The sequence below is a fragment of the Trichechus manatus genome, unplaced genomic scaffold (genome assembly GCF_000243295.1).
Source record: "Trichechus manatus latirostris isolate Lorelei unplaced genomic scaffold, TriManLat1.0 scaffold00093, whole genome shotgun sequence".
In the NCBI taxonomy this organism is placed as follows: Eukaryota; Metazoa; Chordata; class Mammalia; order Sirenia; family Trichechidae; genus Trichechus; species Trichechus manatus.
This window is the reverse complement of record NW_004444029.1, coordinates 437,372-458,239: the sequence shown is the minus strand read 5'-3', so window position 1 is coordinate 458,239 and position 20,868 is coordinate 437,372. Positions and strand designations below refer to the sequence as shown.

Below are 20,868 nucleotides of genomic sequence, written 5' to 3'. Positions count from 1 at the left end.
GATATTTGCAAGGTACATGATAAATACTAAATATGTGTTTATTAATGCTGCTCCTAAAAGGAAAAGGCATCCCCTCTCCTTGCTTCCTTCTTCATGGCTACAGTGGCTATCCTGTACCATGGCAAAGAGGCCACACCTAGGGAAGGTGGACCAACAAGACAGAAGGAGCTGGGCCTCCCATACCTGAGTGGCTGGACAAGTCCTGTGGTGGGAGAAACAAGCCACTCTCTTATCTAAGCTATGGGGTTTTTTGTTAGTCTGTGTGACAGCAAGCAAACTTACATCCTGCATAACACAGTGACCAAGCGTAACTACCTCACCAATCTGCACGCATCTTTAAGACTCGTCTTAAAAACAGGGAATAATTACTGCTCCTTCTTCCTGTCCAGGGCTTGGTACAAGGTAGGCACAATCTTCGTTAAATAAGTGAGTGTATGGAGAACATTCCAAGCCACTAACATCCAGTAGCTAACTATGCATAGAGCTCCATGCTGTGCCAAATTCTGTACTGACTACAGAACACAGCTCTTCCCTGTCTACATTGTATATTGTATATATCCTATATGCTGTATGTTGTGTATAGTCTACATACTGTATATGCTATATGTTCTACATACCATGACATATATTCCATATCCTGTACATTGTGTTCATCCTACGTACTATATATATGTTCTACATACTGTATGTGATATATATTCTACATACCATATATGCTATATGTTCTACATACTGTATGATATATACTCTACATATGTGTACGTCATATACTGCATACATCCTATATAGTGTATGTACTATATGTTCTACATACTGTATGTGATATATATTCTACATACTGTATATGCTATATGTTCTACATACTGTATGATATATACTCTACATATGTATACGTCATATACTGCATACATCCTATATAGTGTATGTACTATATGTTCTACATACTGTATGACATATATTCTATATCCACTACAGCATATTCATCCTACATACTATATATATGTTCTACATGCTGTATGTGTTATAGGTTCTACATACTGTATATGCTATATATTCTACATACTGTATGTGATATATGTTCTACATACCGTATGACATATAGTCTATATCCGCTACAGCGTATTCGTCCTACATACTATATATATGTTCTACATACTGTATGTGTTATATGTTCTACATACCATATATGCTGTATATTCTACATACTGTTTGTGATATATGTTCCACATACTGTATGACATATATATTCTACATACTGTATGTGCCGTATAGTGTACATACTGTTCCTCAGAGCCTGGACACACCCCGAGCTACTTTCAGCCCCCGAGTTAGTGTCCTGGGGCACCGTAACAACGTACCACAGTGTGGATGGCTTATAAGAACAGAAATGTATTCTTCCACAGTTCAGGTGTTGGCAGGGCCCTGCTCTCTCTGATGGTTCAAGGGGAAGATCCTTGTCTCTCAGCTTCTGGTGGCTCCAGGTTTCCTTGGTTTGCAGATGCATCTTCACATGGCTGTCCGTCCTTGGTCTCTCTCTGTGTTTGTTCTCCTCTTTTATCAAAAAGGACAGCACTCAGCTAGGACCTCATGTTAACTAACTGATAACACCTGCAAAGACCCTATTTCCAAACAAGGTCACCTTCACAGGTACTGGGGGTTAAGACTTCAACTTATCCTTTTGGGGGTCACAATTCAACTCAGAACAGCCCGCTAGGCCCATTTCCTACCAGACGGGACCCAGAGCACTGAACCTGTGTTGTGTGGGGCGAATTCGTGGAGACTAGAGGAAGGAGCTCGAGGGTGCAGCAGGAGGCAGCCGGGGACCCCCTGCAGGGCCTCTGTCAGGGGAAGGTGTCCCAGGGCTGGGATGCCTGGGTTCTGGCTGTGAGGCAGAGGCTCCATCTGGGCAGAGTTGGGGCCCAGGACCCCCAGCTCAGGGCTCAGTTCCAGCTCCTTCCCCTATGGTCAGCTGAAACTGAAAGTATCACCACCCGGGGTCAGTCAAGGGGGGCTCTGGTAGACGCTGGCACGCCCCAGTGGCCAGGGAACAGAGGAAAGAAGAGTAAGGATGAAATTACTCCAGGGGGCTAGGTAAACTGGGAGCAGCCAGCCCAGGGAGCCTAGAACCCCCTCCCCAGGATTTCTGGACAAAATAGCCCAAAGCCCTTGTGAACTCCTTAGACTTATTGGAAGCTGCTTGTATGGGGAGGAGAGTGGGGCGCTGGGGAGTTGAGGAGGGGCCACCCTGCCCCAAGGCCCTTTCCACTTCTCTGCCCAGACGGGAGATCTCTTGGCTGTATCCCCGCAGTGCCCTCCTTCCAGGGGGGCGGGCAGCGCCCTCTCCTGCTGCCTCCCCATTCTTGCCGCTCTCTGGATGAGGTCCTGGCCCTCGCTGCCGTCCACACCCTGCGGGGCTCACAAGCAAGTTATCACAGTGTTTCTCCAGAAGCAGAGGGATCTTGGAGCAGGTTGTAGGGCGTTGAATGAATGAAGCATGTGGTGGGAAGAGAGAAAGGGGACCATCTTGTGTCTCCGGATGTAGGGTCCAGGGCAGGTTCTCCCTGCCCTCTGCCCCAGTGCAGAGCCAGCAGGGAGCAAAGCCAGTGGCTGCCACTGCAGGGCAGGAGGAGAGGCGCCCAGAGGGAGGAGGAGAAAGTGGGACGAGAAGGGGAAGCCTGTGCCTGGCACATGGAGGGCAGTCAAAAGCGTTTACAGGCTGTGTTAGTCTCCTAGAGCTGCCGTAACAAAAATACCACAAGTGGTGGCTTTAAAGAACAGAATTTTATGTTCTCACAGGTTTGTGGGCTAGAGATCTGAATTCAGGGCATGGCTCCAGGGGGAGGTTTTTCTTTGTCTCTTTCAGCTTCTAGTAGCTTCCGTCAATCCTCAGCATTCCTTGTCTTGTAGGCGTATCCGTCCTGTGTGTCTGTGTTCACGTGACGTCTTCCTCCTGTGTCTCTGTGTCTATTCTGCTCTTTTTATGACTCAGAAGTAATTAAGTTTAAGACCCACCCTACACTGGCATGACCTTAGTAACATAACAAAAGAAAACCCTATTTGCAAACAGGGTCGTATTTACAGGTACAGGGCTGAGGACTTCAGCGTAAGTTTTAGGGGGATGCAATTCAGTCCATAACACAGGTGAACTTGAGCGAGTGAAGGCAGTGAGGGCCTGGCTGCCAAGGGTGGGGCCAAGGAAGGCTGCCAGGTCCTGGGAGCTTGGCTGAGCCCAGCAACAGGAGCTGGCTGCACAGTTCAGAAGGTGCTAATTCAAGTTTATAAGCACTGCTGGGGGTATAGCTCAGGGGTAGAGCATTTGACTGCAGATCAAGAGGTCTCTGGTTCAAATCCGGGTGCCCCCTGGTGAGACCTGCTTTTACATTCCAGAGAGTAAAACTCTGAAGTGTTAATTGTTCCTCCCCTGGCATCCCCACTGCCCATCACCCTCACTACCCTTCTGCCAGTCACCCTCACTGTCCCTCTCCTATCACTCCCATTGTCCCTCCCCTGTCACCCCACTCTCCCTCCCCCAGTCACCCCCACTGTCCCTCTCCCATCATCCTCACTGTCCCTCCCGTGTCACCCTTGCTGTACCTCCCCTGTCACCCTGTTGCCCCTCCCCCAGTCCTGCAGGGTGGGCAGTGCTGGGCAGTCTGCTGTCTGGGTCACACCCCAGCTCCGGTCTGAATGGGCCTGGATTCTATTCTGCAGTCTTTTTCCTCATCTCCATAATTAAACAACAGTGGGTGGGTGTGAGGACTGAGGTCATGTCTGGTCACGCAGTGTGTTCCTCCAGTGAGAATGGCTGTGGGAAATCTGGCCACTTCCTGGATCGATGAGCTCACTTTCACTGTCACTGAGTTCCAGACACCTGACCTGTTTTTGGACTTTGCTCTTATTCCTCCCTTGGCCTGAAGGCCTCCCCCAGCTTCTTCATCTGGCAAACTTCTCCTTCCCGTCTCCTCCAGGAGCCCCCTCTCCGGACAACCCCTTCTCTCTGATCCCACAGCTCTCTGCTTCAGCTCCTGCCACTTTTGTGGAAATATTTTGGCTTGTGGGTTGGTCTCCCCTTTGGACTAAGACTCTTTGAGGGGGAAAATGGTATAACCACTCTGGAAAATGGTATGGCGATTCCTCAAAAAGCTAGAAATAGAAATACCTTATGATCCACAAGTTCCACTCCTAGGTATATACCCTAGAGATCTAATAGCAGTGACACCAATAAACTTATGCACATCTATGTTCACTGCAACATTATTTAGAATAGCAAAAAGATGGAAGCAACCTAAGGGCCCATCAGTGGAGGAATGGATAAACAAATTGTGGTACGTACATGCAATGGAATACTATATAGAATAATAATGAGTTCTAGAAACATAACATGGATGAATCTGGAGGATATGATGCTGAGTGAAATAAGTCAATCACAAAAGGACAAATATTGTATGATGTCACTTTTATAAAAAGAAAAAAAAATAGATATACATACAGAAAACAACATTATTTGGTGCTTACCAGGGATGGAAGTGGGAGGGAGGGGGAATCACTTTCTAGATAGTAGATGTGATCATTAAGATTGTGTGTCAACTTGGCTGGACCATGATTCTCAGTGATTTGGCAGTTATGATGTAGTCTGGCAGACGTATAATGATGTGATCACTTCCATGATGAGATTTGGTATAATGTGGTCACCTCCATCATAGGATCTGCTGTGAGTAGCCAATCAGTTGAAAGGGAGTTTTCTTGGTGGTGTGGCCTGCATCCAGTATGGGTGGACTTTCTAGTGAGGCTCGTGGGCTTTTGCTTGCACTGGATCCTTCAGCTGGCTCCTGTTTGTCTGACCTCCGGTTCTTGGGACTTGATCTAGCAGCTTACCTGTTGTCTTGCCTCCCAATTATGGGATTCATTAGTCTTTGCAGCCTGTGAGCCAGAGCTCTGCTGTCTGACTTGCCAATCTTGGGTTCACTAGCCCCTGTGACTACGTGAATCAGGGGAAACCTCCAGCCTGACCCACAGACTTGGAATATTCCAGCCTGTACAACAGCATGAGCCATTACCTTAATATAAATCCTTCTCTGTATATATTTATATGCTTTGCTGGTTTTGCTTCTCTAGAGAGCCTAGCCTAAGACAGTAGACAATTGTTATTTTTGGTGATGGGGAAGGCAATACCAAATGCAGGTGAAGTCTACACAACTTGACTAAGGTAAATGATGACTCTGAGAAGTACACAAGAATAAGGGATGTCTTTGGAAAATGCTCTAATATATACAATTTGGCAACAACAGCATTATCAACCAAAAAATATATATGTAGTTACATAGTTAGATAAGTATGCATATGTGTATAGGAAGGTATATGTATGTACATACATGTGCATGTAAAAGTGTATCTGTAGGCACAGCTATATACATGTTTGTCTGTGCTGCATATATATTCATATGTATAATAAAATACATAGGAGTCATAGTTACCAATACTTCCTAAACATTGCCAAAAACCATGAGGGATTGGCTTACTAGGTTTGAAGGCTTAGGACCATAGTCCTGTGGGACAACTTGGTCAATTGGCATAACATAGTTCATAAAGTTGGGCACGCAAGTAAAATTTTTCTGAAGATCATTCAAAAGCAGCTCAGCAGTATATTGACAGGAAACTGCCAGAAATTCAAGCCAGATTCAGAAGAGGACATAGAACCAGGGATATCATTGCTGATGTCAGATGAATCCTGGCTGAAGGCAGAGAATACTAGAAAGACGTTTACTTGTGTTTCATGGACGATGCAAAGGCATTTGACTGTGTGGATCATAATAAATTATGAGTAATATTGCGACGAATGGGAATTCCAGAACACCTAATTGTGCCCATGAGGAACCTGTACATAGACCAAGAGGCAGTCGTTCAAACAGAACAAGGGGATACTGCGTGGTTTAAAGTCAGGAAAGGTGTTTGTCAGGGTTGTATCCTTTCACCATACTTATTCAATCTGTATGCTGAGCAAATAACCTGAGAAGCTGGACTATATGAAGAAGAATGTGGCATCAAGATCGGAGGAAGACTCATTAACAAGCTGTGATATACAGATGACACAACCTTTCTTGCTGAAAGTGAAGAGGACTTGAAGTACTTACTGATGAAGATCAAAGACCACAGCCTTCAGTATGGATTACACCTCAATGTAAAGAAGGCAAAAATCCTCTCAACTGGACCAGTAAGCAACATCATGATAAAAGGAGAAAATATTGAAGTTGTCAAGGATTTCATTTCACTTGGATCCACAATCAACACCCATGGAAGTAGCAGTCAAGAAATCAAAAGACGCATTGCACTGGGCAAATCTGCCACAAAAGACCTCTTGAAAGTGTTGAAAAGCAAAGATGTTACCTTAAAGACTAAGGTGCGCCTGAGCCAAGCCATAGTGTTTTCAATTGCCTCATATGCAGTGAAAGCTGGACGATGAATAAGGAAGACAGAAGAAGAATTGATGCCTTTGAATTGTAGTGTTGGTGAAGAATACTGAATCTACCATGGACTGCCAAAAGATCAAACAAATCTGTCTTGGAAGAAGTACAGCCAGAATGCTCCTTAGAAGCAAAGATGGCAAGACTATGTCTCACATACTTTGGACATGTTATCAAGAGGGATCAGTCCCTGGAGAAGGACATAATGCTTAGTAAAGTAGAGGGTCAGTGAAAAAGAGGAAATCCCTCAATGAGATGGATTGACACGGTGGCTGCAACAATGGGTTCAAGTATAACAATGATTGTTAGGATGACACAGGACCAGGCAGTGTTTCGTTCTGTTGTGCATAGGGTCACTATGAGTTGGAACTGACTCGACGACACCTAACAATAACAGTTCATAAATTTTATGTTCTACATCTTAGTCTGTGAATAGCACCTGAGGTCTTAAAAGTTTGTGAGTGGCCATCTAAGATACAGCTATTGATCTCTACTCATCTGGAGCAAAAAAGAAAGGAAACCAAAGACTCAAAGAAGAAACTACTCTACAGGACTAATAGCCCACATGAACCATGGCCTCATCTATCCTGAGGTTAGAAGAACTAGATGGTGCCCGGCTACCACTACCGACCATTCTGACCAGGGACACTATAGATGATCCCGGACAGAATGAGAGAAAAATGTAAAACAAAACTCAAATTCTTAAAAAAGGCCAGACTTACTGGACCAGTAGAGACCAGATGACCCCCCTCAGACTGTCTCGCTGAGACGCCCTTTAAACCTGGAACTGAAACCACTCCTGGAGATCACCTTTCAGTTAAATAACAGGTTAGTTCATAAACAATATCACCCATGAGTACTATGCTCTTAAAAAAAAAAATCACCTATATGAGACCAAAGGTCAACATTTACCCTAAAGCACAGATAAGAAGGTAAGGGGTGGGGGCAGGGAAGCTAGATTATTGGAAATAAAACAAACAGAATAGAAATAATGAGAATGTGACACATTGTAAAAAACGTAACCAATGACACTGAACAATACGTATAAAAATTGTTAAATGGAAACCTAATAAACTAACTTTCGGTGTAAACTTTCACCAAAAACACAATAAAATATTATTTAAAAAATTAAACTGCTATAACATCTCAAAAACAAAAACAAAAACAAATAAGACTCTTTGAGGAACAGGGCCTGGCACACACCACATGCTCCACGAATGTTCGTGGGGTGAATGAATGAATGAGCAAGTGGAACAATGAGCACCTCCTGAGGCCATGGAGAGCGAGGAAGTTCCCTGGGCTGTGTGTGCACTAAAGGCCCAGGATTAACAGCTCCTGGCAACTGTCTGTGATTCAGGGGATGCACCAGTAAAGACTCTAATGTCCTTTGCTTTTGTGAGGCTGGTGCCCTTACCATGAACTGAGGAAGAGGAAGGTAGAGGGCTGAGAGGGGAAGAAAGGTGGGCAGGCTACAGTGGAGAAGGTTTGCCAGCTCCAGGGATATGGAGATAAAACAGTGAATTACAGATATGTAGATACAGTGCTGTGGGTGAAAAGGTGCTAATGAGAGGACATTTGTATCTGGGGGTATAGATCAGGGATAGAGCATCTGACCGCAGATCAAGAGATCCCCGGTTCAAATCCAGGTCATTGTTGATGTTAGGAGCTATCAAATCGGTTCCGACTCATAACGACCCTGTTTACAGAACTAAAAAACACTACCCAGTCCTTCACCATCCTCACAATCGTTGCTATGTTTGAATCCATTGTTGCAGCCACTACGTTAATCCACCTCCTTGAGCGTCTTCTTCTTCACTGACCCTCTATATTACCAAGCATGGCGTCATTCCTTTTCCAGGGACTGGTGCCTCCTGTTAATATATTCAGAGTACGTGAGGCGAAGTCTCACCATCCTCGCTTCTAAGGAGGATTCTAGCTATACTTCCTCCGAGACAGACTTGTTCGTTCTTCACCAACACCACAATTCAAAGGCATCAATTCTTCTTCGATCTTCCTTATGCGTTGTTCAGCTTTCACACGCATATGAGACAATTGAAAATACCATGGTTTGGGTCAGGAGCACCTTAGTTCTCAAAGTGACATTTTTGCTTTTTAACACTTTAAAGAGGTCTTTTGTGGCAGATTCACCCAATGCAATGCATCTTTTGATTTTTTTTTTTTTTGGGAAAGTATAATTTTTAATAGGCGTACGTATTTTTACACAAATAATGCGGCCTTCTGCGTTTGTTTGCCAACCTTACAAGGTGTGTGTTATTTGTGTAAAATACAGTGATTTTATTTTTATAATTACACTGGAGAATCATGCAATGCTGCCAGCATTGGATGCAACTCCTGGGCCACAAGTCTGCACATTCCTTTGCAACTGGTCCGGTGATGGCAGAGCCTTTCATCTCGCCTTTATTATTTACTATGACCCCCGCATTATCTTCAAAATAAAGGAAAACGCCGTCTTTTCTCCGGTATGACTTTCGTTGTCGTATTACCACTGCTGGATGTACCTTCTTTCTGAGTTCTGGTTTCCCTTTTTTGACGGTGGCCATCACCATGTCACCCACACCAGCAGCGGGAAGTCTGTTTAGTCGTCCCTTGATCCCCTTCACAGAGATGATATACAGATTTTTGGCTCCCGTGTTGTCAGCACCGTTGATCACAGCTCCTACCGGAAGACCCAAGGAAATCCGGAATTTTGCACCAGAGGACCCACCACATCCTTGCTTCGACATCTTGAGCGCTGGAAAAGGACAGAAAGCATCTTTTGATTTCTTGACTGCTACTTCCATGGGTGTTGATTGTGGATCCAAGTGAAATGAAATCCTTGACAACTTCAATATTTTCTCCTTTTATCATGATGTTGCTTACTGGTCCAGTTGAGAGGATTTTTGCCTTTTTTACGTTGAGGTGTAATCTATACTGAAGGCTGTGGTCTTTGATCTTCATCAGTAAGTGCTTCAAGTCCTCTTCACTTTCAGCAAGAAAGGTTGTGTCATCTGTATATCACAGCTTGTTAATGCGTCTTCCTCCGATCTTGATGCCGCATTCTTCTTCATATAGTCCAGCTTCTCAGGTTATTTGCTCAGCATACAGATTGAATAAGTATGGTGAAAGGATACAACCCTGACAAACACCTTTCCTGACTTTAAACCACGCAGTATCCCCTTGTTCTGTTTGAACGACTGCCTCTTGGTCTATGTACAGGTTCCTCATGGGCACAATTAAGTGTTCTGGAATTCCCATTCTTCTCAATGTTATCCATAATTTGTTATGATCCACATAGTCATCCTTTTCCATAGTCAACAAAATACAGGTAAATATCTTTCTGGTATTCTCTGCTTTCAGCCAGGATTCATCTGACATCAGCAATGACATCCTTCATTCCATGTCTTCTTCTGAACCTGGCTTGGATTTCTGGCAGTTCTCTGTCAATGTACTGCTGCAAAATTTTAAAATTATCTTTGGCAAAATTTTACTTACTTTCATGATATTGTTCGATAATTTCCGCATTCTGTTGGATCCCTTTTCTTTGGAATGTGCGCAAAGACAGATCTCTTCCAGTCAATTGCCCAAGTAACTGTCTTCCAAATTTCTTGGCATAGAAGAGTGAGTACTTTCAGCATTGTATCCATTTATTGAAATATCTCAGTTGGTGTTCCATCAATTCCTGGAGCCTTGGCAGTACAACAAACTGACAGATGAATGGTGGCAAATCCGGGTGCCCCCTACTTATTCAGCCTTTTAAATCACTGAAGCAGTTGTTGGAATTTCTGCTCCGTCTCCCTACATTTGGCCATCAAACTAATGTGCTTTGTCTTGTGGTAAAAATTTAGGGTCTAGATCATGACCACCTCCAAGGAGCACTCCCACAGTTATCCAGACAAGAGCTACTTGGATTATATTTCAGTGAAGAGGCCAATTAAGTTAACCTAGCCCACTCTCTACCTGGTGACCTTGCCCTTGGTGGTCATGTAGGGACTTCACTTTTTCTCTCTGAATGTCTCATTTCCTCAGCCCCACTGTCAAGAGGAATGGCATTGCACTCATCGTCAAAAAGAACATTTCAAGATCTATCCTGAAGTACAACACTGTCAGCGATAAGATAATATCCATACACCTACGAGGAAGACCAGTTAATGCAACTATTATTCAAATTTATGCACTGACCACTGAGGCCAAAGATGAAGAAACTGAAGATTTTTACCAACATCTACAGTCTGAAATTGATCAAACTTTCAATCAAGATGCACTGGTAATTACTGGTGATTGGAATGCGAAAGTCAGAAACAAAGAAGGATCAGTAGCAGCAAAATATAGCCTTGTGATAGAAATGATACCCAAGATAACATGATAGAATTTTGCAAGACCAACGACTTATTCATTACAAATACTTTTTTTCAACAACATAAAGGGCAACTATACACGTGGACCTTGCCAGATGGAATACACAAGAATCAAATCAACTATGTCTGTGGAAAGAGTCAGAACAAGGCCAGGGGCCAACTGAGGAACAGACCATCAATTGCTCATATGCAAGTTTAAGTTGAAGCTGACAAAAATTAGAGCAAGTCCACGAATGCCAAAATATGACCTTGAGTATATCCCACTGCAATCTGGAGCCCATCTCAAGAATAGACTTGATGTATTGAACACTACTGATCGAAGGCCAGAGGAGTTGTGGAATGACATCAAGGACATCATACATGAAGAAAGCAAAAGGTCATTAAAAAGACTAGAAAGAAAGAAAAGACCAAAATGGGTATCAGAAGAGACTTTTAAACTTGCTCTTGAACATAGAGTAGCTAAAGAAAAGGGAAGAAATGAAGTAACAGAGCTGAACAGAAGATTTTAAAGGGCAGCTCAAGAAGACCAAGTATTATAATGAAATGTGCAAAGACCTGGAGTTAGAAAACCGAAAGGGAAGAACATGCTTAGCATTTCTCAAGCTGCATGAACTGAAGAAAAACCTCAAACCTCAAGTTGCAATATTGGAGGATTCTATGGGGAAAATACTGAATGATGCAAGAAGTATTAAAAGAAGATGGAAAGAATATGCAGAGTCACTGTACCAAAAAGAATTGGTCGATGTTCATCCATTTCAGGATGTAGTATATGATAAAGAACCAATGGTACTGAAGGAAGAGGTCCAAGTTGCACTGAAGGCATTGGAGATAAACAAGGCTCCAAGAATTGACAGAATACCAATAGAGATGTTTCCACAAATGGATGCGGCACTGGAGGCGCTCACTTATCTACATCAAGAAATTTGAAAGACTGCTACCTGGCCAACCAATTGGAAGCGATCCATATATGTGCCTTTTCCCAAGAAAGGTGATCAAGCAGAATTCAGAAATTATCAAACAATATCATTAACATCACACACAAGTAAAATTTTGCTGAAGATCATTCAAAAGCGGTTGGAAAAGTACATTAACAGGGAACTGCCAGAACTTCAAGCCTGATTCAGAAGATGTGGAATGAGGGATATAATTGCTGATGTCAGATGGGTCATGGCTGAAAGCAGAATATACCAGAAAGATGTTTACCTGTGTTTTATTGACTATGCAAAGGCATTTGTCTGTGTGGATCGTAACAGATTATGGATAACATTGGGAAGAATGGAAATCCCAGAACCCTTAATTGTGCTGATGCAGAACCTGTACATAAACCAAGAGGCAGTTGCTCAAACAGAACAAGGGGATACTGCATGGTTTAAAGTCAGGATTGTATCCTTTCACCATATTTATTCATTCTATATGCTGAACAAATAATCCGAGTAGCTGGACTATATGAAGAATACTGCAGCATCAGGATTGGAGGAAGAGTCATTAACAATCTGCATTATGCAGATGACACCAGCTTGCTTGCTGAAAGTGAAGAGGACTTGAAGCACTTACTAATGAAGATCAAAGACTACAGCCTTCAGTATGGATTACCTCAACTTAAAGAAAACAAAAATGGTCACAACTGGACCAATAAACAACATCATGATAAACAGAGAAAAGATTGAAGTTGTTGACAACTTCATTATACTTGGATCCACAATCAACACCCATGGAAGCAGCAGTCAAGAAATCAAAGGATGTATTGCATTGGACAAATTGCTGCAAATGACTTCTTTAAAGTGTTAAAAAGCAAAGCTATCACGTTAAGGACTAAGGTGCGCCTGACCCAAACCATGGTATTTTCAGTCTCCTCATATGCATGTGAAAGCTGGACAATGAATAAGGAAGACTGAAGAAGAATTGATGCCTTTGAATTATGGTACTGGCGAATAATATTGAATATACCATGAACTTCCAGAAGAATGAACAAATCCATTTTGGAAGAATTACAGCCAGAATACTCCTCAGAAGCAAGGATGGAGAGATTTTGTCTCATGTACTTTAGACACGTTATCAGGAGGGACCAGTCCTTGGAGAAGAATAATATGCTTGATAAAGTAAATGGTCAACAAAAAAGAGGAAGACCCTCAACAAAGTGGATTGACACAGTGGCTGCAACAATGGGCTTAGGCATAACAACAATTCTGAGGATGGCACAGGACCAGGCAGTATTTCCTTCTGTTGTACATAGATTCTCTATGAGTCAGAACTGACTAGACGGCACCTAACAAGATCACCAGCCTGCAGTCACTTCCCCTCATTTCTTGATGATCTGGGCTTATGACACAGTTTTACTCCCTCCAACCCAGCCTATCAGTTCCTTAAACTCCTCTCTGCCGAAGATCCTTTCCTTCACTCTACTTCAGTCATTCCTTCTATGGCAGGTGATTCCTTAGACTCTGTAATCACCAATAACTACAACCTCTCCATAATCTAAATTTCACACATTTCACTTTCAGACCACTACTTATGATCACAGCCTCCCCTATCACTCCTATTGATGAAGTTAAGAAGGTCTAGGAAAGCAAGGTATTATTCCAGTTGCGTGGGACTCTTTCAGCTTCCATCTGTGAAATATCTTCAATCTTTCCAAAGCACTTTCCATTACCCTGCACCCAACAATGCTTTCAACATTTCCCCAAGGACTTTCCATCCATCAATCATACTGCATTTTCACTTCCCTCACTCCTTTATTTGTTGATATTCCATGATACATTATTATAATCATACCATTGCATGTACCCTCCATTCCCTTACTCCATTATGTTTGGCAAAACCACAACTTTGGGTAAGTCTACCTCTTCCCTCCCCCAGGTGTGTCAGTTTGTCGTACTGTGGTGGCTTGTGGGTTGTTATGATACTGGAAGCTTTGCCACCGGTATTTCAAATGCCAGCAGGGTCATTCTTGGTGGACAGGTTTCAGTGGAGCTTCCAGACTAAGACAGACCAGGAAGAAGGACCTGGCAGTCTACTTCTGAAAAAAATAAACAGTGAAAATCTTATGAATAGTGGTGGAACATTGTCTGACATAGTATTGGAAAATGAGCCCTTCAAGTTGGAAGGCACTCAAAATACGACTAGGGAAGAGCTGTCTCCTTAAAATAGAGTTGATCTTAATGACGTGGATGGAGTCAAGCTTTCGCGACCTTCATTTGCTGATGTGGCACGACTCAAAATGAGAAGAAACAGCTGCGAACATCCATTAATAATTGAATGTGGAATGTACAAAGTATGAATCTAGGAAAATTGGAAGTCGTCAAAAATGAAATAAAAAAAAAAAGTAAAAACTGTTCCTTCATAGTTTTTGGGAGTTTAAGTGGGGACTCATAAAAGTAACTTTTCCTACTTTAAAATTTCCCCTAAGGACGTTGCTGGTGGTAATCATATTTTCAAATTCTTATTATTAGGCATTTCTCAGTACTAGAAACATGCCATAATAATAAGAAAGCAAGAAAACAATTTAAAACAGATAATAATAAAAATGAAATGGAATGCATAAAGGTCAATATCCTAGGTAATAGTGAGCTGAAATGGACTGGTATTGGCCATTTTGAATCAGACAATCATGATCCTCTATGCTGGGAATGGCAATCTGAAGAGGAATGGTGTCGTGTTCATCATCAAAAAGAACATTTCAAGATCTATCCTGAAGTGTAACACTGTCAGTAATAGAATAATATCCATAGACCTACGAAGAAGATCAGTTAATGCGACTATTATTCAAATTTATGCACCAACCACTAAGGTCCGAGATGAAGAAATTGAAGATTTTTTTTTTTTTAACCAACTTCTGCAGTGGGCTCAAGCATAAAATGACTGGGCAGTGTTTCGTTCTGTTGTACAAAGGGTTGCTATGAGTTGGAACCTACTCGATGGCACCTAACAACAACAGCAACACCTTTTCACTAACTCAATAACTGACCATGGCTGGAGAAAAAAATCAAAGCCGTGCTAACTGATCTTCCTCTCAATCAATCACCATGAACCTCAAGTAAGCCTTTCCTGGCATATCTTTTTTGATACTTTTACTTGAAACCTTTCTGTATCCTTATATTTCAGATGTAGCTCTTCCACACAGAATATAGAGAGATCTCTTTTGTTTCTTAAATCTAGTCTGATAGTTTTGTCTTTTAACCGGAGAGTTTTCTCTGTTGAAGTGTATCTTAGTCATTTAGTGCTGCTGCAACAGAAATACCACAAGTGGATGGCTTTAACAAACAGAAGTTTATTCTCTCACAGTCTAGTAGGCTAGAAGTCCAAATTCAAGGCGTTAGCTCCAGGGGGAGGCTTTCTCTGTCAGCTCCGGAGGAAGGTCCTTGTCATCAATCTTCCCCTGACTGGGAGCTTCTCTGTGCAGGAACCCTGGGTCCAAAGAATGCGGTCTGCTCCCAGCGCTGCTTTCTTCGTGGTATAATGTCCCCCTGTCTCTCTGCTCATTTCTCTCTTTTATATCTCAAAAGAGATTGACTCAAGACACAATCCAATCTTGTAGATTGAGTCCTCCTCATTAACATAACTGCTGCCTATCCCATCTCAGTAACGTCATAGGGGTAGGATTTACAACACATAGGAAAATCACATCAGATGATAAAATGGTGAACAATCACACAATACTGGGGATCATGGCCTAGCCTAATTGATCACGTATTTTTGGGGGACATGATTCAGTCAATGACAATGGGAAAACAGCCTTCGTGAGGCCAAACATGGGTGCCCCCATGTGGTCCGCTAGTTCACTACAGTTTGCATTGTTATGTAAGCCCCTGGCATGGAGCCACTATTGTCCACCACCACTATAATACGTCTGCCCTCCCACCGCAGGGTGCAGAGATCTGCTTTGGTCTTTCAGCCACCAGGAACCACTGCATCATATGTAAGTCTCCCTAATGAACTCCTTTACTGCCACACTGGAGTTGCCTGCCTCTTTCTTTGGTCTCTTGGCACCCTTCAATTTTTGGAGGCAAATTTCAAGTTACTGGTCCATGCTTGGACAATTGGCAAACCAACCAGGAGACTGAAGAAATGGTGAGTGGGAGTGAGGCATCTTCGGGGGAAATCCTGGCTTGGCCAGTGGTCTCCATGTGGGGAGGTCTGACCCATATGCTTTTCTATGGGGGAAATCCTGGACTGGCCAGAGACAGCCAAGTGGGAAGTTCTGGCCTGTATGCCTTTCTGTGGGGGAAACGCCAGGCTGGCCAGCAACTTCCATGTGGGGAGATCTGACCCATATACCTTTCTGTGGGGGAAATCCTGGGCTGGTCAGAGTACGGGATGCCCTGAAAACACCAAGCGGCATAGCCCAGTTGTGGGCAGATGCACACCTTTATAAGTGTGAAAGAGAAGCCAGGAGAGCAGTAGCAGCTGTGGGAGGGCTGCTGCTGTGGGCTATTCAGCTGGCCACCAAAGCCCAGCTAGCTGCTGAAGCGTGCATAAGAGCTTTGCAGAAAGAGTTACAATTGGAAAGCGATGTGTGGCAGTTGTGTGAGGGCACAACTGATGTATTGAGCTGCTGCATCCGTGAACAGGGTGAGCAACTAGACACGCTCACCTGCAGGTTTGTAAAGATGAGAGGTTCAAGGGCTAGGGGAAAATCACCTAGTCGTTGCTCAAAGTCCTCCAACAATGGGTCCAGAGATAGTTGAAGGGGCTCAGCAGGTCCCTGGCACTGAGAATACCCTGTAACATCCATTGCAAAGCAAGAATTAAAACAGCAGGGGAAAAAAAAAGGAGCAAAAAGCCCTTCAAGATAGTGTGTTGAACAGCCTTGAAGAGACCTTAGAGGCCCTCTCTGGAATTCTCTGATAACTGCCCCTGCCAAGATAACTGAACAGCAACATAGTCACAGCTGCAATAGTAAGCGGAAAACTAAAAGAGGAAGGGTCGTCTCCATGTTACCAAGCAAATGGGCTGAACCCATCTTTGCACTTGGTATGGTGGAGACGTGACTCTACAAATGACTGAGGCTCTGCCAACTTTGCCCAGATCTTCTGATTTTCAGAAATAATTAAGACTGAGGACTAAGCCTAGGTCCCTCTGTCAACAGGGATGGCCAAAGGCCTTATGTTACAATTAAAGTTCAATGAGGAAAAGAAAAGAATTGTATGTCTTGGGTTTTAGATACCATGGCACAGGTGACTGTGATCTCTATAACCAAAAAACCCAAACCCATTGCCATCGAGTCAATTCCAACTCATAGCAACCCTATAACACCTGGCACCAAAATGAGGAAAACTTTTGGGTTTGAGGTCACTGTCATTGAGATCCTTGGCCAAGCCTGACTATGGATAAGTCCCTTCGGGGACCCTACAAACCCCTATTATATCTATTAATGTATTAATGTACACCTTTGTAAACTCTTACCTCCAAGCCCTGACAAGAATTGCTGCAATTAGGGCCATTTTAGTGGGGCACACGGAAACTGCGATGTGGGCTATAGCTAATAGCTTGGCCATTCAGTCTGGCCACTGAAAACCCTCAGACTGACATATAAAGCAAGCCCCTATGGGGATGAGTCATCTGGACCAAAAAAAAAAATCATTTCTGCTAATGATAAGCTTTTTTTATTTGTGTGGATGGTCACCAGAAAGGCCCCTATGCTGAGAGGGGAAAAGAACCAATGAACAAACCTCTCTTGCCAACTGACTGCAGAGGCTGAGTCATCTCTCCACTGCGAAGAGATGTGCAACCGACCACCTCTTGAATTTAAGAGAGGACAGCCCATGGAAATTCACACACTATCCTAGACTAGGCTTACACACATGGACTGCCACCATCATCAGAAAACACTGAACATCATAGAAAAGCTGACCTGCCTATGAGACCCTGGCCAAAGCTAAAACCTGCCCAGGGACAGATTCTCAAGCCAACAGGCCAGGGCGTTCTCAACAGGTAAATCATATCGGGGCCTCTTATCCTATACAGAGGCTTCCACTAGATCTTGAATGAACTCTTCATGCTCTATGTCACCCTCAAGCCATAGGGGTGATTGAGCACTTCAATGGACAGGCTTAAACAGCTGATGGGAGGGGACAAGACAACCCCAGCCTGAACTATACATCTCAGGCAAGCAGTCTGGGTTATCAATGCAGCAGTTCCCTGCAAGGGCATTTCTCATTTGTGTCCTATGTTTGATCAAACTGTCCATTCTATAAAAATGTTTCTTTTGTATACAACTGTTCCTGACAAAAGATCTGTGTTCCCACAGAGGTCACTGCCTCAAGACTAGGACAGACAGTCTGGGTGGCTATACATGGGCAACCCCCACCTCAAGTCCTATGGGAAGTAAGGGAGGGGAGGAGGGAATTGTTAATGTTGTCTCTTTTTGTTCCCAGATTATCTCACAATGAAGGACAGGCCCCTCGTTCATGGGCCCCAATGATACAGACTTTTGTTAGCGCTATCAATCAGACCAACTATTGGCTCTGTCAACACTTGAACCCAGATGACTAGTCATCTCTCCACATTGTTCCAGCTGATCTGTCAACAAGGAGGACACTTCGTGGACCAACTGAATGTGTAACCTGTTGTGTTGAGGAGATATGGTAAATGAATACGGTAGACTCCACTACTCATGGAAAACATCCTTTATAAGGTAGAAAGGCTGCCTGTGGGGAGTGCTCCAAATTTAGAAGGAAATTTCTCTCTGTATGTTAAAAAAGTAAATGGCATAGACTGGATGATATGACTCTGAGGACAGTACTTTTACTACTCTGGACATGGAGAATTTGCAAAATATGACCAAGTAGTCCAATGTACATTGACTGACTATACCAAGTTTGAATCAGCCTGGCCTGGCAATGGTAATACCTTATTCAATTGGGCTGAGAAAGAGAGCTTTAGTATACTTGTACTGAAATATGTACTGTTCATATAATGTGCCTGCCAATGGAAATATGCTGTTTTTACATAAATGAATCAGGACATGTTTTACATACATAAGATGGGACAAATGCAGCCCTTTGATCTATTCAGTTGGCTTAGATTAAGCCACAACTGGGGTGGCTGGCTGGGATCTCTCTTCTAAGCAAGCCTGATCAATCTTCTGGAGACAGTCCTACTAGTAACCCTTTTAAACGCTGCATCAAATGATGCACAGATATAACATCCACCAGAGTTATGCACCAAACCGCAGACATGCAGCTCAACGTCTAAAATGGGTGATGGGCTTACCAGGACTTGGTACTGCTTTGCTTCTTTTTCTGGCACCCTGATGAGAGGTGGATTATCGGGGAAATGGCCTTCCCTCTAAGCCTCCAATCCAGGCTACCTAAGTAAGGGCCTTGGGCCCAGAGCATTCTCTGATAAGGAGGCTAGGAATTGGGTCAATTTCTCTCTCCCAGTTCCTTCTCCTTAGCAAAGAAGCCTTCCCCCTGTTCTTGGCACACAGTAGCTTTCTCTGTCCCTTGCACATGTGTGGGCACCACCCAGCATCTAGCCAACCCCGCTTCTATATTTTTTCCTTGCAAGGAGGGAACAGGGTCTCTCATACTATGGCACAAGTGGGGGAGCAGCACAAGAGAGAAAATGTGCCAGATTGTGAGAGCTGGCCTTTAGGGGTGGAGGGTGGACTGAAGGGGAAACGGGCTTTTTGAGACCAAACATGGGCACCCACATGTGGTCCACTAGTTCACTACAGTTTGCATTCTTATGTAAGCCCCTGGCATGGAGCCACTCTTGTCCAGCACCACTATAAAACCTCTGCTCTCCCACCTCGGGGTGCGGAAATCTGCTTTTGTCCTTCAGCCACCAGGGACCACTGCATCATATGTAAGTCTCCCTAATGAATTCCTTTACTGCCACACTGGAGTTGCCCACCTCTTTCTTTGGTGTCTTGGCACCCTCCAATTTTTGGAGGCAAATTTCAAGTTACTGGTCCATGCCTGTACATCCATTTACATAGACAGTACAGTGAAACCTGTGAGAGCTGGAACTTGGTGGGTGTTCCTTGATTTTCTGGGTTTTGAAAGTTTTCCATCTTTGACAGGGTGCAGTCTTACCACTTTTCCATTATCGGCTGTCAATTATTACCCTCTATTAGTGGAAAGTTCAAAACCCTGGTGACATAGTGGTTAAGTACTATGGCTGCTAACCAAAAAGTCAGCAGTTCAAATCCACCAGGTGCTCCTTGGAAACTCTATGGGGCATTTCTCCTCTGTCCTATAGGGTCACTATGAGTTGGAATCAACTTGACGGCAGCAGGGTTTTTCTTTAATTAGTGGAAAATATTTGAGTTTTCCTTCTCTGACAGGTTTCTGCCTTACACAGATTTTGCTGTATTATAATTACTAATACATCAGGATTTTTTCACCTATTTGCATTCCATTTGTTTCATGTTTCTTTGATTTTTTTGTTCTTTTGGATTAACTGGGATTTTTTCTCATTTCATTTCATTTGTTTTCTCTACTAGCCCATTTCCTCCATTAAATTACCCCTTTTTACTTGGCAAAACCACAAGTTTTTAAATGATATACTAGAAATTTCTGCATGCAAATTTTAAAAGTCTAAGATTAATCAATACTGTAATGGTTAAGGTTGTGTGTCAACTTGGCTGGGCCTTGGTTCTCATTGGTTTGGCAGTCATATGATGTTGTGATCATTTCCATGATGAGATTTGACATAACGTGATCTCCTCCATGATGGGATCTGCTGTGAGTAACCAATCAGTTGAAAAGGAGTTTCCTTGGGTATGTGACCTACATTGAATATAAGTGGACATTCTGTCTTTTGCTTTGTCTGGATCCTGCAGCTGGCTCCTGTTCATCTGACCTCTGGTTCTTGGGGCTTGAGCTAGCAGCTTATCTGTGGTCTTGCCTGCTGTCATGGATTGAATTATGTCCCCCCAAAAATGTGTGTATCAATTTGGATGGGCCATGATTCCCAGTATTGTGTGGTTGTCCTCCATTTTGTGATTGTAATTTTATGTTCAAGAGGATTAGAGTGGGATTGTAATACCTGTACTAAGGTCACGTCCCTAATCCAATGTAAAGGGAGTTTCCCTGGCATGTGGCCTG

The 20,868-nt window shown here is 43.3% G+C and overlaps 1 protein-coding gene and 1 non-coding gene across 2 annotated transcripts; one reads left to right on the top strand and one right to left on the bottom strand.

The window, feature by feature from the left end:
* Positions 1-3,290: 3,290 nt before the first annotated feature.
* On the top strand, positions 3,291-3,362 carry TRNAC-GCA (transfer RNA cysteine (anticodon GCA)). The gene has a single exon. It is a non-coding gene; the product is annotated as a tRNA-Cys (tRNA).
* A 5,370-nt stretch (positions 3,363-8,732) lies between these two features.
* Positions 8,733-9,208, bottom strand: LOC111821626 (60S ribosomal protein L23-like). Its single transcript, XM_023736865.1, is given in 2 exon segments — positions 8,733-8,811; positions 8,813-9,208. Coding segments are annotated over 2 exon segments (423 nt in total). The 5' UTR covers positions 9,206-9,208; the 3' UTR covers positions 8,733-8,781.
* Positions 9,209-20,868: the final 11,660 nt, after the last annotated feature.